At 38.9% G+C, this 17,496-nt stretch overlaps 1 protein-coding gene across 1 annotated transcript in view; it reads left to right on the top strand.

The window, feature by feature from the left end:
• The window catches only part of RELN (reelin), a 479,257-nt gene that overhangs the window by 188,049 nt on the left and 273,712 nt on the right, over positions 1-17,496 (top strand). Inside the window, exon 4 of the mRNA XM_055301120.1 lies at positions 8,633-8,703. Within this exon, the coding sequence (XP_055157095.1) occupies positions 8,633-8,703 (71 nt within the window). The remainder of the gene's footprint in view (positions 1-8,632; positions 8,704-17,496) is intronic.

Raw genomic sequence — 17,496 nt, forward strand, 5'->3', positions numbered from 1 at the left:
ATGATCCACTTCAGAATAGAGGAAAATGGAGTTATGGTTTGGCCCTGATCTCAAGTTAAACTGTCTCCATTCAAATTCATAAGTTATTAGTTGGATTTCCATTCCTGAAATCTCTTTCACACATGAAAATATCAAAATTAATTTTAGCAATAGAACACAAATGCATACTTTTAAAACTACTATGTATGAACACAGAGTGTAAGGTCTATATTATGAATACCCTTTTGGGAGAAATTTTTCTGGATCTAGTGATAGTTGTACAGACAGTAGCTTTTTTTGTAAGCACAGACTTTTTTTCAATGTCCTTTTTCCTTTTCTTGCTTTTTTTTTCTTTTCTTCTCCCCCCCCCCCCAGATCTTCAAATTATATTCCAAGTTGAAGTTATCCTTTGGAAAATTCCTGTTACTGATTCACTATGCCAGAGGCCTCTGAAAGTTTTTGAATTGGGAAGGAAGATCACCTTGCTCACTTTTTAATGGAGATTAAACTCCTGTTATAAACAATAAACTTTCTTTTCAATGCTTTCTGCTAAATTTTTTGAAAGAGTATTTCATGCTTCTATATCAGTGCTTGTAATTCATCCCAGAAATCTAACTATAGGCCAATGTCTTCTCTCCTTAAAGAGATAAAAGCACCCCCCCCTTTTTTTAAAGACACTCAGATTTCTATTTAATAAATATTTTTTGCTTAATTATGTTCACATGTGACATCCCCAAATGCAACACTGGGTTTTCCTCTTTTGACTTTATTACTATTTCACTAAGTCAATAGAAACTTCTTCCCAATAATATATACAGTTTGATCTTCATCAGGTAGGTACATCTAGGTCCTCAAAGAGATCGTGGCTCTTCCGCATCAGAACCTAAGTCCTCCTTTGACTATACTGTCTGCGCTGGGGCTCTGCCTAGGTCCTGTCACCCTGAAGTGTCCTTAGGCCAGAAATGCTAAGCAGGCTACACGTTATGTTCACTCCGAATAAACATAGGGGCTGCTTAAAGACTAGGGTTGCAGGTAGTGAGATAGGCTGTGTCTGGGATCCATTGCAAAGAATGCTGTGCTTGATTAAAGATGTCTGCCATGGCAACACCTTCTAGACATATCTGGAATGAGGACACTAGGTGAAGAGGCTGGATGCCACAGGTTCAGACAGGGACAAGGAGCACATTCCATCCTTGTGTTAGGCAGTTGTTCTTATTTCCCATGCTGCATTGTCTCAAATACCAGGTAGCTGAGGAGGCATTCTGAAGGCCATGAAGTTACAAGAGGGTTCCCTAGGCTCTGAAAGGACCAGCATAAGCTCCAAGCTAGAGAGAGTTTGGAAGGACAGCTCATGCAGGGCCCCATAGGGTTCTGCAAGTTATAGGTTGTGCTGGCATTAGCTCCTTTTCCTCTGGAGTCAATTTCATCTGGGGAAAGATAGCAGGCTGACTGATTTTGAATAAATTTTAGAGGAAGAATAAAAGTTTTGGCAAGAGACTTCTGTGCAGAAGTGGACTGAAGGTGAAGAATCCTGGAGACATAAGATAAGTCATGCATTCTGGAACCTTCAAGAACTACTTTACCACTCAATTGCAGGGTGAGATGAGAGATGAGGCTAGACACATGGCGAGGGACCAGATCCTGACAAACCTTTTACACTATTCTCAGAAATTTGACAGAATCCTTTAAGTGATAGACACAGAAGGATTTCAAGCAATTTTAGCAAGAAAATTGGGACAATGTGGAAGTTGGTTTGGCATGGGAGTTAATCTGGAGTTCTAATCAAGAGTATTGCAGTTTATCAGATGAAAAATGATTAAATATTGAACTAAAACAGTGGTTGTGGGGCAGTGGCTGTGCTCAGTGGTTTAGCACTACCTTTGGCCTGGGCTGTGATCCTGGAGACTTGGGATCGAGTCCTGTGTCCGGCTTCCTGCATGGAGCCTGTTTCTCCTTCTGCCTGTGTCTCTGCCTCTCTCTCTCTCTCTCTCTCTCTCTCTCTCTCTCTCTCTCTCTGTCTCTCATAAATAAATAAAATCTTTAAAAAAATAAAAAAACAGTGGCTGTGGATATGGAGAAGAAGGGTAAACTTGAGCGTTAGTAGTTAATAAATTTGATAGTTAAGAGTTTGGTGTGGTCTTTAAGAACACATAGACTTTGTGATTACTGGATAGTGAACATTAATGCTGAAACTTGTTTTAAGGGAAAGGAAATATTTATACATTTGACAGAAGAAAACAGTGGTATGGCTTAGGAATAAAAGGTGTAACTATAAAAAGAGAGCAGGGGTGCCTGGTGTTCAATCAATTGAGCATCTGACTCTTGGCTTCAGCTCAAGTCGTGATCTCATGGATTGTGGGATTGAGCCCTGATTCCGGCTCTGCACTCAGTAGAGAGTCTGCTTGAAGATTCTCTCCCTCTGGCTCTCCCCCAACTCATGCACACATGCATGCTCTCTCTCTCTCTAAAATAAATAAATCTGTAAAAAATAATAAAAACTTAAAATAAATTTTAAAAGAGAGCAGTAGAACCTTGAAAAGCAAAAGCATAATGAAAACACACACAAACTTTTATCATGGCTTTGGCATAGTTTGAGAGTTTAATATAAAATTTCTCCCTGAAGTTATTCATTACCCCTTTTTATGTATTTTAAAGAATTTTCTTGTTTTAATAAGGGTCAAGCTGTGTTCACAACCTAATTAGCAAGTACAGTAGTTTGCTGATGAAAAGGGAGCAAGAATCTTTGCAAGTGAACTGATTCCTTTGAATATCAAATTTGCCATATTCAGACCACTACTCTCCTATCCCATGTTCCACATATTAATAACATTTCCTGTTAGGTAGTTCATGTCAGATTGCTAATTAATGAATGAACTTCCAACTATGAATGGACGAGACACAGTAACATACCAGACCTCATTGGTAAAGCAGGAGAGAATGGTAGGAAAGTAACCTACTACTGGAAGTCAAGCACATTGCCCTGGGTTTAAGAATGATTCTGTAAGTAATTTGTGAGCAAAACGAGTCATGAAATAAAGAAACAATACGCTTGGGTAGGCATTGTAACACCTATATTAAAACCCTATTTTATTCCATTTTTGGAAACTGGGTTGCAATATTGCACATTTGAAGTGAGTTGTAAACTGGAAAGTTAGAGTTTTGATTCTCTCAAATGTTGAAGTCATTATGATATGTGCCTTATAGGGGATATTTTATTTTTATTTTATTTTATTTTATTAAAGATTTTATTCATGACAGAGAGAGAGAGAGGCAGAGATACAGGCAGAGGGAGAAGCAGGCCCCATGCAGAGAGCCTGATGTGGGACTTGATCCCACATCTCCAGGATCACGCCCTGGGCTGAATGCAGGCGCTAAACCACTGAGCCACCCGGGGATCCCGATATTTTATTTTTAAATAACTATTCCTACTATTCCAGAAGCTTGAAATCTATATAGAGGGATGCCTGGGTAGCACAGTGGTTGAACGTCTGCCTCTGGCTCATGATCCTGGGGTCTTGGGATTGTGTCCCGCATCAGGTTCTCTGTGGGGAGCCTGCTTCTCCCTCTGCCTATGTCTCTACCTCTCTCTGTGTGTCTCTCATAAATAAAATCTTAAAAAAAGAAATCTATTTAGACTACAAATATCTGAATAGTGAATATTAATATCTTTAAGTAATAATTGTTATTATCAGCCCTATCTTTATATATAGAATCTGAATACTAGAGTGATCAAGGAAGTTGGGCAAACTCAGCTTGTAGGTGACAGCTCACTTCATTTAAATGGTGGTCTTTCTGATTCCAGACACTGAGCTTCAACATAGAACCTCCCCTGGATATATACTAATTCTTAAGTGGCTGGGGCAGACAGCTGCTCTAGGATTTAACTTAAAATTAGAATCTGGCATGTTCTTTTAAATTCATAACAATGACTATTTCAAGCTCTGAATATGGTAATTATAATGAACTTTCTTCATTTGGCAGAACCTATAGAGTTTTTAAATTATAGATCATAATAGCCCAAAGGAATTTTAAAATTACTTATTTAATAGGGATTCTTGTTGGCAAACTTGCTCTAGAAGTATCTGTATCTCCCAAGAAGATAAGTACTTCCTAGAAACTTGTTTAAGAAATTTGCTCAGAATGGGGAACAATAAGGATTTTTCTGACCTCTTCTGAAAAATTACTGCTCCTTAGGGAAAATTAAGTGGAAGTAGTGCCAACAAAGTTATTAGCACCACAAATTCGATAGACATTCCCCCAAAGGAAAACTGTAAATTACACTAAAATAATTCTAAGAATGAAGGAGGCCTGTCACATCTACCATAGCTGTTTATGAGAAAAGAAAAATATAGGTTAGATTAAAAATTAGAGGACACTTTTTGAGTCCTTAGAATCTGAGTTACTGTGCTTTTAGCAATTTTTGACTATATATAACACAAATATATTTTTATGTTTAATGTTTAAATATATAAATTTATGTTTATGATATTTAGATATATTTATATTAATCTGTCATATAAATATATATATATTCATAGAAGATTTTTGGAATAAGTGCCATAATTCTGTAGGTAGACCATCATGAAGTATTTTATAGTTCACAGTAGGCTTGCCATTATTGACATTAGCCACACCCTGAGAATGTGGAGCTAACATCTCATTAGCTGGTCACCCGAGTTCTGTTCTTTCTTTTCCCAAAAATAATATGTGAATATGGAAGCCCTTAAAATGATTAACTATACACCTACCAGAGAGTTGGGCATCTTTATATTAAAATGTTATCTAAGTGGTTTAAGGGTTTGTAAAGAAAGAGATGCACATGATAATTATGTGTTTGTGTCTTGTGTATCCCTCCAGGGTTCGGGCAGTGGTGTGGATGAGGTTGGCATCTGGTGCTCTTGTCTTTGATTAGAGAACAGGACAGACATGAGGGGTGGTGGGGCTGTTGGAGGAAATGTGACTCAGAGTTGAAAGGGGACTCTGATGAGTTGATTAGAAGCTAAGGGAGTCACAGAATACTGTGGGAGAGGCAATCGAGAAAGGTTGATTTTTACACCTGAAACCAATATAGCATTGTATATTAACTATACTGGAATTAAAATTAAAGGAGAGAAAAAAAATGCTATCTTTAAAGGCAAATCCCATGGAGTTGCTGGCCAAGTGGCTAAATTTCTAGTTGGAAACAGAAAATCTCCTTTGTCCAAAAGGAGATTAAATAAAAGGGCTCAGCTATAAACTAAATGGTTGGAGTGGAGAGTGCCAGCCATAGGCCACATGAATTTAAAGATCAGGCCCTGAAAGCTACCTGAGAGAGTGAAAGCTACCTTTAAACCTTTGAACCAGATCAATGAAAATTTAAGGTAATGATTAAAAGCAAGGACCCTACGGTCAGACTGCTTGAATTAAAATCGTGGCTTTACCATCTGCCGTGTAATATTAGGCAAATCATAAAATAATTCTGTGTCCCAGAAAAAATGGGAGTAATTGTATCTACCTTGTAGAGCTGTTGTCAAGATTAGTTGAGTTCATTTATTTAGAGCCCTTACAATAGTACCTAGCAAAGGGTAGATTTCATTTCTTAATAGGTGTTATAATAATAATAATAATAGTAGTAACTATATATGTTTATATATACATATTCTATGTGCATTTATAGATATATGTATGTATATTTAAATGTATATATAAACATGTATGTATGTTTGTATATACACATAATAAATATATACAAGTGGTTTATATGTATATATACATATAACCACTCATATTATTATTACTACTTTGACTTTTCCCAAGCAGAGGACTTCAGATAATAACATTGGGCACATGGTGTGCTTCTCAAGACAGTTTCTAATTGCAGAGCCCATCCTTCAAATGACATTAAATACTTTAGAACACATAAAGTCCAAGTGCTCTGATTGAAGTGGTGGTGCCTGGAGCACCCCCTGCTGCTCCTCCTGGACTCCCCAGGGAGACCCCTAGGTACCATTGTGGAACACTTTTTGAAAACTTGGAAAGAATCCACGGCCTGGAATCAAGACCTTGAACCAGGTCCTATCTGCCATTAACAGGCTGTGTACCCCTCAGCACGTTTTCAATGGCCTCAGTTCCCTGATCCATGCCCTATAAAGAGTTAGATTAGGGGAACCTGGGTGGCTCAGATAAGTGTCTGCCTTCAGTTCAGGCCATGATACCAGTGTCCTGGGATTGAGCTCTGCAGTGGGCTCCCTGCTCAGTGGAGAGTGCCTCTCCCTCTGCTGATAAAATCTTAAAAAAAAAAAAAATGCTCTTAGTGCAAGAGTTTTCAAACTCTGCCCCTTTAAGACCCTGAAAGTTCCTGGGAAGTTTTGGGGAATAGATCGAGAGGAGCAAGTTGTATGAGGAGAAGGAACCCGATGACATCAAAAGCTAGGAATAGAGAAATATATTGAAATTTCATATATTTGTTTGAAGAATGAGTACCACTGCTAAAGAAATTTTGGCTAGATGATGAAAGTGCCTTCAGTTTCAGTTGTTCCCTAGTCCCTCAGAAATTTATTCATAGGCACCAGAGTAGCATAAATAAGAATATGAATAAAAGCAACAAATACTAAATCTGAGGAAATGGAGTAATGGGGAAAGTGGTGTAGACTATTCACAAGGTGCTAGGCAGCGACCAGGCTATTTCTATATCTTTGACATGCAGGGAAAAGACAAAACCTCTGTTACCTGAGTTTTATCTAGGTATATTGGCCCCATTGTTTTCATGGGAATGTAGACTGGCACAATGATAACTAATGAGGAATATTACAATAGGGACATTATATACTCACAATCAGAAGACAACTAAAGTGAACAATTAAACACCGTACGTTGTGGGACTTTTTCTTGGTGGTTCGTGAGTTCAGGAAATATATTCCTTCCAAAGCAAATGTCCAGTTAAAATTTTTCATTTATGATTGTTGGGTTGCCATTAGAGGTGTGTGCAAACTCAGAAGTTCTGGACTTGATTGAGATTTGACAATGAAACGTATTTAGGTAAATCAAGTTTCCATGTCCCCTCTAGGCATAACACCTGTAACTGCTTAGTGAATCTGTACACCACGGTTATGGCTTGGATTGGCCCTATGTTTAGTTCTCCTCATTTTCAGCTTGCTAAAAGCAAAGAAAAACCCATAAATATATGTGAATATATAATGTCGTGACGTCTGTTTATTAGTAATTTTGATAATGATTAATATGCAACAAGGGCAGATTACTTTATAAACCTCACATGTAGGATGAGACGAAGGCTGTCCAGTGACTTTTCTCTCCAATTCTGTATCCCTTCTACCATTCAGAGCTCTAACCGTTGTGCCATTCTGTGTGTGTGTGTGTGTGTGTGTGTGTGTGTGTGTGTGTAATATTTTCTGTTTCACTGCTGAAATATGTTAGCTTGGAGCGATATCACCCATTAACATTTCAGTATGGCTTAGTTTGTCACATTACTTTTGAAGAGTTGGGTCCTGGGGGCTGATACTTATGATAGCAACACCTCAGTGGGGAATAGAAATCGGAAAGGTCTACAGCATGGAGGAGGAAGGCACAGCCATGTAGAGACTGGGATGGAGAATGTTGGGAGCCATGAGGTCCTGCGGGCCCCACAAAGGACAAGATATTGTCAGGGAGGTGCACAAATGGAGGGGAAATGCAGAGGCCAACTTTGCCTTCTGGTGACCTAGCACAGTGTCTTATATGTAACCCATCTTCAGTAAATGATGGCTGAATCAAATTATTTTTTGTCCTGAGGTGGTTTTTGTAGACCTAAAGTTGAGATTTAATGTTAATGTTTTTTAGTTATTTTCAAAGATTTTTGTATGGCTTCTTTTCTAAAATCAATTTTCTTAAGGAGGCATGATTTTCTGTTTTAAATTTGCTCAAACAATACATTTTGTGCCAGAAAAGCTCTTTTTAAGGAAAAATATTTCAAATATAAGTCATAAATAAGTCTCCCTTTAATAAGACAATTCTTATTATAGCCATTGAATAACACATCTGCTGCAAGGGTGATATTTTTTTTACCAATAAATGTGCACAGCTCTGATTAGAAGAAGTAAAAGATGCACATCTTCTTCAAATGTGAGTTAGACCCTGTAGGGAGAAAAGGTGTATTTTATTATGACAGATTTTGTAATTATGAAAGCTCTGAATAGCCCTATTTAAAAAAAATACTTTAGGAAAAATGTAATTCTCTGTCTAAACGCTCTATGTGTTATGGTGAAATGTTGATTTTAGAAAAAAGTACATTTGGAGCATCTTTCTCCGGTGCTAATATCGTTATTGCTTCACAAAACATTTTATATCAGTTGAGGAAGAAATTTTAATAGGCACCCTTTCTATACTTGTTCTTCTATCCAGGATTTGCTCACATCTGCTGTTTTTGGAATAAGCCCACAAATGTTACAATATCTTTACAAAGGAAAACCAGAAGATAATTCTCAACTCAGAGCCCTTGGTTTAAGCCTTGACTCTTGTTCATTTGTATCACTGTTCAAATGCCCTCATTTTTTTTGAAAGATTGTATCTATACAAATAACATTTTAAAATGAGTTTTTTTCAAAATTTTTTTAAAATACTTGAAATTATCACCATACTTATTACAAGATTTAGGTTAACCTTTCCTATTCATTTTCAGGGCTACGGCGACACACAGGGGCCAGATTATTTTCAAAGATGCGTTAGCCCAGCAGTTGTGTGAACAAGGAGGTAAGAAACATCTCTGACTCCTCTATGTTAGTTGTATCAAAATTATTCATGGTGGCCTGATGTTCCATGTACTGAGTAACTATTTCATCACTGTTACTTTATCATGATGCTTTAAAAATGGAATTATTGATCCCTTTATATCCCTAAAAATTACATACTTAATAATTATTGCTAAAGATCTGTAGACTTCTGAAAATACTAAGTGTGAGTAAAAGAAACCAAGAAAAAATTTATCTACTTTTCCCATTTTTTCTCTAATTACATTTAGTTGGCCTAGAAATATAAATCTCAGTAATTTTAGACTTCTACAAAAAACATATCTGCTTAATTTACCACTTAAATTTCTTACCAACTTCATTGAAAATGTTTCTATTTTTTAAACATGATCTTCTGTACAGTATTTATATTCTTGTTGCAACTGTGTGGGCCATTAATTTCAGATTTATATGTAGATACTGTATCATTTTAGATACATTAACTGGACATTAAGGAGTCCCATTAAATGACTTACATTCTGTGAGTGCCTTATTAACCTCCTGACTTTTACTTGTACCAGATGCATATATGCACATGTACACACATATGCACACACGATGAAAGGGTAGAAAACAGGATCCATGCCCCCACACAAATTTCTTCACTCTACTTCTTGAGCTTCCACCTGACTTCATTGTAGCACCTACCACTTACTGTAGAATTTTCCTATGAAAAGAAATGAATACTACCTATCAGAGACTGAGCTTCTCAAGCATAGAACTATACTGTTAGAACTCTTTGGTTCCCTAGAACTTGGCATATTACCATTAAAAAACATGACAATAAAAAAAAAGGCGATAGATTGAATACAAGGTTTTCTCAGCCATACATCTATTCACTGATTTAAGCATTTGACAGTGAATACATTTGAAGATAGTCTTTGTTAATGTCATGCCATTTTCACCATCAACATAGGCATATCAATTTTTGTTTACACAACGAGATTTTGGGGAAATTTGTTAACTTAAGAATTACATTTTTGAACTTAAAGGAAATTTCCACTAGTTATATTTTTGCTAAAGAGAATCTAATGGGCTTAGGAAAGAAATGAGGAGAAGTTATATGAGTTTTTGAAAGGCCTAAGAAAATACTATTTATTATTTGTAGTAATATATACATCCTCAAATATGGCTTTATCTAACTAATGTGATACTTGATGATTATTACTGGCAAACTTCTAATTGCTTATATATATATAACTCTTAAATCAGAAAACTCCATTCTAATTATAGCTTCAAATATTTATCAGTGTTCTTGGGTTGAGCAGAATTTCACTGTGACTTTTGTAGATGCAAAAATGTGATAGCCTTTGTAGTAAGCTCAAGAAATCTATCACAATGTAAGTCTTTTTTCAGACTGAGAGTGTTCCACAATACTGAAAATATAGAACACTATGGAACATAGTGAACATTAATATCCTGAAAAATACATAGTGTCAGAAAAAGATATGTCCAATTTTATTAACATTTAACATTGTTCTAAAAGCTGATCTCTTTTAAGCATTGGATTTTTTAGTCTTTTCTATTGTAAATGAATTGTTGGGATTGGCTTCATTTAAAATGAAAAGAAAAAGCCAAGAAAACCAGTGGGAAAAAAAATTCCCAACCAATGGGTTAAAAAAAAGAAGCCTTATATAGTCAGATTGCACACAAATATGATTTACACAATGGTAGATGTGGATGTTATTAAAAATGCTATTCAGCCCAGGACCAAAGGAAAACATTGAGCTTTTCAACAGCACCTAATCAATTGAAATCATATCAATCCATCCAAGATAGGATGGAAAGAATACTAAAGAGTGATGGCTTCCTGCTGTCAGGAATAATAAGGGAAATAAATAATTGGTGCTATAAACCATATATCTATTTTGGACCTATCCACTTTTAATTAAAACATTAATTATCCCCTTAAATAAAATAACATAAATTTAATATGTTATAATTTCTTATACATTGGATAGTGAATATTTAATGTATTATTTATAAGAGAAGAAAAGGACAGTCACTATATACCAAAGCATAGTGCCTCTCAATTACAACATAGTCAGTAGGTTTGTTGATTTTTATTAAATTAAACAATTTAAACAAAGCAAATTTTGCTTTGTGGGCTTGAGGACAGCTATTTTTATAAGACTGTATTGGTGGCTAAGCATATTGAAAAAGTAAAAGGGTTAGAAAACATACTAGTCCTAGTCTGTCATCTCAATCCTTTTCCTTAAAAGACATCCATTGAAGGATTTTATTTTGCAAACATGTATCTAACACCTACAAAATCCTCTCTTAGCTCAAGTGCTAAATATGGCTATAAATGTAAAGAAAGACCCTTGTCCTGTTCTCGAGGGCTGGGGCGTAAAAGGCAGATCAGCTACCTTTGCCTGGGGTCTTTAGGAAAGGCTCCCCAGGGAGCAAGTCCTGAAGGGGTTAGCAGCAGCTTAAGAAAAAAGGAGAGGAATTTCCATCTGTCTCCTTCCCATTTCTACTGACCCACCTTCGATCAGACCGTATCATCTCCCTTGGGCTTTGCTTAATAGCCTCCTCTTGGGATTCCTTGCTCCCACTTTACCAGCACCCTAAGCAGGACTGCTATAATGAGCTTTCTAAAATGGAAACTCGATTCTATGGAAACTTGATCTATCATGTCCCTACTTAAAACCCTTCAATATCTCACTTGGAGGTAATAGTTCATCTTCAAGGTAAAAATCTCTACTGCTTTTCACAGCATACAAAGAAAATCCCGTACAACGTGGCTTCAATTTGCTTCCCCCATCTTACTTCTTTTCTTTGCTTTTTTTGTTTTGTTTTATTTATTTATTTATTTATTTAGATTTTATGCATTGGGACAGCTAGGTGGCTCAGTGATTGAGTGTCTGCGTTTCGCTCAGGGCGTGATTCTGAGATCCCAGAGGAGCCTGCTTCTCCTTCTGCTTATGCCTCTGCCTCTCACTGTGTGTCTCTCATGAATAAATAAATAAAATAAAATCTTAAAAAAAAAGATTTTATGTATACATTTGAGAGAGAGAGAGAGAGAGAGAGAGAAAGGGAAAGGGAGAGAGAATCTGAAGCAGACTCCATGCTGAGCACAGAGCCCAAGTTGGGGCTTGATCCAACCACTGTGAGCTCATGACCTGAGCCCAAACCAAGAATTGGACACTTAACTGACTGAGCCACCCAGGAACCCCTCCCCACCTCATTTCTTGTCATCCTCTCATTTCTACCTTAAAATTCCCAGAAAGCACCTTACTCCATCACCTTGTATTATTTACACACTCCCCCATTTTCTTGGGCTGGACTACCTTTATATGTCTTGTGTGGCTCACTCAGGCTTTCAGACCCTCCTTAAGTATTGCCTCCTCCTGAGGAAAAAACTCTCTGATCTTCCTCAAGCTCCTCATCAAGCTGGTCTTGGCAACTCTCCTACGTGGTAACATACTCCCTAGGCATACCTCTCAAGGCACAATAATAATACAAATGGAAACACTGTCAGTGCTGTTACATGCCAGACTCCACTCTACCCATTCATTCTGAAAATGTGACTTCATTTCATCTTTACAGCAACTCTCTGAAGAAGGAACGATTATTACCTCCACTTTAAAGATGATGAAACGAAGACACAGTGAGAACAACTTGCTTAAGGTCACACAGCTAGAAATTGGCAGAGCTGGGCCGGGAGCTCAGGCACTTTGGCCAGTAGCCCATGGTATTAACCATCACATTACACTGCCTTTCAAATGAAGCACTTCCTTCAGCATGTGTTCATTTTTTTTGAATTTTATTTATTTATGATAGTCACACACAGAGAGAGAGAGAGGCAGAGACATAGGCAGAGGGAGAAGCAGGCTCCATGCACTGGGAGCCCGATGTGGGATTCGATCCCAGGTGTCCAGGATCATGCCTTGGGCCAAAGGCAGGTGCTAAACCACTGCGCCACCCAGGGATCCCGCATGTGTTCATTTTACTTGACAACCATATATTGCATATTTTAATAAGAAAATTATCATAGGTGTCTGCCATTAGATATAGGCTCCTTGAGGACAGGGACTGTGCTTTTTATTACTGAATCACTAAGGCCTCACACAATGTCTGTATGCAGCCAGTAAATGTGTATTGAATGAATGAAACTAGCCTGATAGATGTGGGAAAGAGGAAGCTACCCAGCAGGTCCTTATAGCTAAGCTGGAAAGATAAGTGGAGCAGGTTGTAAGGGCCCTCCATTTGCTCAGGAGTTCCAACATTGTTCTGGGATTGGGGGTGGAGTGGGTTGCAGGGGCTAGGAGTTGGAGGAAGCTAAACACAGTAGGATGCTGTATCACCAAGGTCAGAGCTAAATTTTAAGCTGAATGAAAATTGGGTCTTGGCGACTAGAAGAAGAAGGGGACATGGTAGAGACACTTCAGAGAAGATGTGATCATATAGGAAGTGAGGGCAGGAAGAGGGTCCAGGGTGATTCTGTGGTTTCTGGCCTGGGGGACTTGGTGGCCAGTGATGCCTGGGACCGAGAGAAGAAATGAAGAAACATTAGAGGGGTTTGGAAGAGAATGGAACAAATTGGACTTCAACACATTGTCCCTGAGGAAGTTGCTTTCATCCCTGCAGGGCGCTCCACCAGCCTGCTCGGAAGGAGGGCAGATCTGAGAATCCTCAGGATATTGGTGCTGAGGAGAGAATGTGCTCATCCAGGAGATCCTCCGGAGAGGGGAGGAAGGGCCCCAGTGTGGAAGGCTAGTGATGGCTCAGAAGCAGGCAGAAAAAGGGATTCTGGAGAAGGGGCCAGCTTGGGAGACTGGGAGACTCAAGGAAGACATTTCATCATGAGGGCGGTGTTCAGCAGGGACAAAGGCTTCTGAGAGAAAAGATGAAGTATGAGAAAAAGCTTTAAGATTTTGCAGTTAGAAGCTCATTGGTGATTTGAATGTAAATGAGGTTGGTTTCAGGAGAGGCCAGACCACCTGAAGCTGCCTTATAGTTTGGAAAGCTCTTGCCCAGACTTTGGAGACAGTCAAGGGAAGGAAGATTACTGTGAGTTGAGAAGTAAATGTGAGGCAATGTTTAAAGTTGAGGGTTTGAAAAAAATCAAAGATTTAAGGGAGGGGGAGAGAGAGAGAGAGAGAGAGGATGACCAGAGGGGAAAAGACTCAAGGGAAGGGTGGGGACTCTCTCTTTCACTTCTACACCCCCTGATAGACACAGAGCATATTTATAAGCATCCAGTGCCTTGCAGCCAAAGACCACTGGGAGCACCCTCGTAGTTGATGGTTTGGGTGTAATGTTTGTTTCAGTATGGAGAAGGCACGCCATGGAACCATGGGACATCTCAATGAGAGGATGTTACAGAAGGATTATGATATTTGGGCCTGTATTTCCTGATTTTGGCTAAGGTTTGTAGAAGTAGGGCTTTGCTCTGTATTGGATGCTGTAACCAGTAATTCTGGTTAGAGATCTCAATAAATCCTATCTATAGGGGAGGCAGACTGGAGTGAAGGTTAAGCTATAACTGGTAAAAAGACAACATAGCCACGACTATTAGCCAGGAGAAGGGAATGCTTGGTGTACTGTGAGTGGGACGGTGTTCTGGTTGTTTCTGTGTTCAGGCATGATTATGAAATGGTCCTGTGTCAGTCTTGACCCATCACAATCCCAGAGCACCTTTGTCTGCAGATGATGTTCTGTGAAATAATTTCTGTTCATTGGAAGAACAGCAAAGCCCAGCTATGAGTGCCAGGCCAGCTTCCAGATGCCAGGGGCTACTTTTCCTTTCTTGAAGCTGAGGAGAGAGTGGTGGTAGATAGTCATTTACTTTTGGATTTAGGTTTTACGAAGGCTTTGGAATCATAGAGAAGTAGGTCTCTGGATCTAAGCTCTGTGTAACCTTACTTTCAGAGTCTGGATACAAAGTACAGACTCAGTTAATGATAAAGGGGAAGGATCTTGTTGGATCAGAGTTTTATTCATAGTCGGCTAGTGCAAAATAAAAGGCCTGAGTAAGTAGATCAATGTGGTGAGATTGTGGGTGTTTAATTTTTTAAAAACATCTGTATTTTTAAAATTTTTTTAAAGTAAATTTCTGTCATTTGGGTTGTAAAGGAATAACAAAAGTTCCCCCCCACACACACACAATAACAAATATAGGGTTATACTTACGAAGCAGAAGGGACAACTCTGTTGAGGCAAATGGACTTCAAAGAATTGCAGTAAGATTCTAAATGATAACTCCCATGCCTCTTTCTTTGGGATGACTTGCCTGACTTTCTTTTTTAAAAAAAAAAGATTTATTTTTATTTATTTATGAGAGAGAGAGAGAGAGAGAGAGAGGCAGAGACACAGGCAGAGGGAGAAGCAGGCTCCATGCCAGGAGCCCGACGCAGGACTCGATCCCGGGACTCCAGGATCGCACCCTAGGCCAAAGGCAGGTGCGAAACCTCCAAGCCACCCAGGGAACCCCTTGCCTGACTTACTTAACATGATTAGTCTGCGTTGTAATTCTTTAACTGCTCATGTCCTCCAACTGAAAGCTTCATGAAGGCAGGAACCATGACTTAATTTTTTGTTTCTCTGAATACCTAACACTACTTGGCATAAAAGCAGATGCTCTATAAATGTTTGCTGATTGATCACCTTAAACACTTTGCAATTGAAAAATCACTGTCCTTCCTGAAAGACCTTTTTTTCTTTAAATTTTCAAGATTCTATTTACTTATTCATGAGAGGCACAAAGAGAGAGGCAGGGACATAGGCAGAGGGAGAAGCAGGCTCTGTGGGGGCCCTGATGCAGGACTCAATCCTAGGACCCCAGCATCATGCCCTGAGCTGAAGGCACATGCTTAACCACTGAACTACCCAGGTGCCTCCTGGGAGATCTTCTTTAACCCTGACCTCATGCTATGGAACACCATAGGTCAGCGTGGCTGTAACAGAATGCTGTATCACAAAGGAATGTCCTTTACACTGACCTCAGTTTAAAAAATATATGAATGGGGATCCCTGGGTGGCACAGCGGTTTGGCGCCTGCCTTTGGCCCAGGGCGTGATCCTGGAGACCCAGGATCGAATCCCACGTCAGGCTCCCGGTGCATGGAGCCTGCTTCTCCCTCTGCCTGTGTCTCTTCCTCTCTCTCTCTCTCTGTATGACTATCGTAAATAAATAAAATAAAAAAATAAAAATTTAAAAAATAAAAAAAAATAAAAATAAAATAAAAAATATATGAATCACCATTTTAAGAAATCAGAAAATTATTCACAGATTTTCATCTACACACTGATGGGTCCTGTCAGTGCTGTTGGAACACACACCAAGTTCAGGGATTTCAGGTTTTGAACTTGAATCCTGAGGTCCTAAGTAATTGTAAACACATCTCTTGCTGACATGTCATAGTACTTTTGAGGAACCAGAGGTTTCTCATTTCCAGTCTGGGTTAGGGGTGGGGAAGTGCTAGGTTGTATACTCCCAGTTGTTTTGGAAGTGGAAGCTGTTTAGATTGATTCCCCAGCAGTAGACGATAAAGAAGTGAATTCATTCAATATTCATATTCAGTACTCAGCAAAGATTGTTGAGTGCCTACCATGGGCCCTGCACTGTTCCAGGCTAGATCTGAGGGTATATCAGTGAACAGAACAAAGATCCCTTCTGTTCTGGAGCCTATATTACAGTGGAGAGGAAAGAAATGACAGATATGAGACATAGTAAGTGATTAAATGTGATACATGTTAAGAGGTGGCAAATGCTATTGGAAAAACCAAAAACTAAAAATTGGGCAGGGTAAGATTACACAGTTGGGTGGAAGGAGAAGAGGCAGATGGCAATTTTAAATAGATGGCAACTAAGTCAGGTGATTCTCACTGAGGAGGTGACATCAGAGCAAAGACCAAGAAGGAGGTAATGCCTTACCATGGTTAGCCATGCGACCATCTGGGGGATTGTCCAAAATGTCACTAAGTGATTTTATCTTATTTTTTCAAGATTTATTTATTTATATGTGGGGGTGGTGGGAAGAGCAGAGAAAGAATCCTCAAGCCCACTCCCCACTGAGTGTAGAGCCTGATGCAGAGCTCGATCCCACAACCTGGGATCATGACCTGAGCTGAAACCAAGAGTTGGCCATTTAACTAACTGAGCCATCCATGTACCCTGCCACTAAGTGATTTTAAAGACAAATGTGGTAATGTTTTGTGAACTACTGTTACAGGTGATCAGAGTAGCAGGCAGTTTCAGAAGAGACTGAAAACCTGAAAGGAACTAGGATAAGTCAGGCTTTTACAGGAGTTACTATTGAACAATATAGAAAGGTCTGCAGACCAAAGTCAGATCCCTCAGAATCACCTATAAGAAGCCTGTTGAAAATGTTGAGGTAAGTGTGGTTAGTGAATGTATAGACTGGGAATGAGGACATATTTGAATTTATGCCTGATCCTGGGACTGTAAGTTCCTCATCTGTAGATTAGCAACAAAGCCAAGAGAGTTAACTTGACAAAATATACACTACTCATAAATGGCGGGACTAGAATCCAAATCTCAGGGCTCACTGCCCAATGTTGGTTCCATTATACAAAGTAGATTCTTAAATTTTAAAAAGTAGACATTAAAAAGGAACCCCAACTTCACTAAAAAAGAATCATCGCCACTGCAATGCCCTGAACACTTAGGAGAGAATACACACTTCTGAAGCCCCTGTAAGACAGAAGTGGCAAATGTGAAGCTGATGTGAGTGTTACCAGCATGGCTGCTGCTGGTCCAGCAGTGCGCCCACGTCCTGGTGGGGGCAGGG

The sequence above is a fragment of the Nyctereutes procyonoides genome, unplaced genomic scaffold (genome assembly GCF_905146905.1).
Source record: "Nyctereutes procyonoides isolate TBG_1078 unplaced genomic scaffold, NYPRO_anot_genome, whole genome shotgun sequence".
Lineage (NCBI taxonomy): Eukaryota > Metazoa > Chordata > Mammalia > Carnivora > Canidae > Nyctereutes > Nyctereutes procyonoides.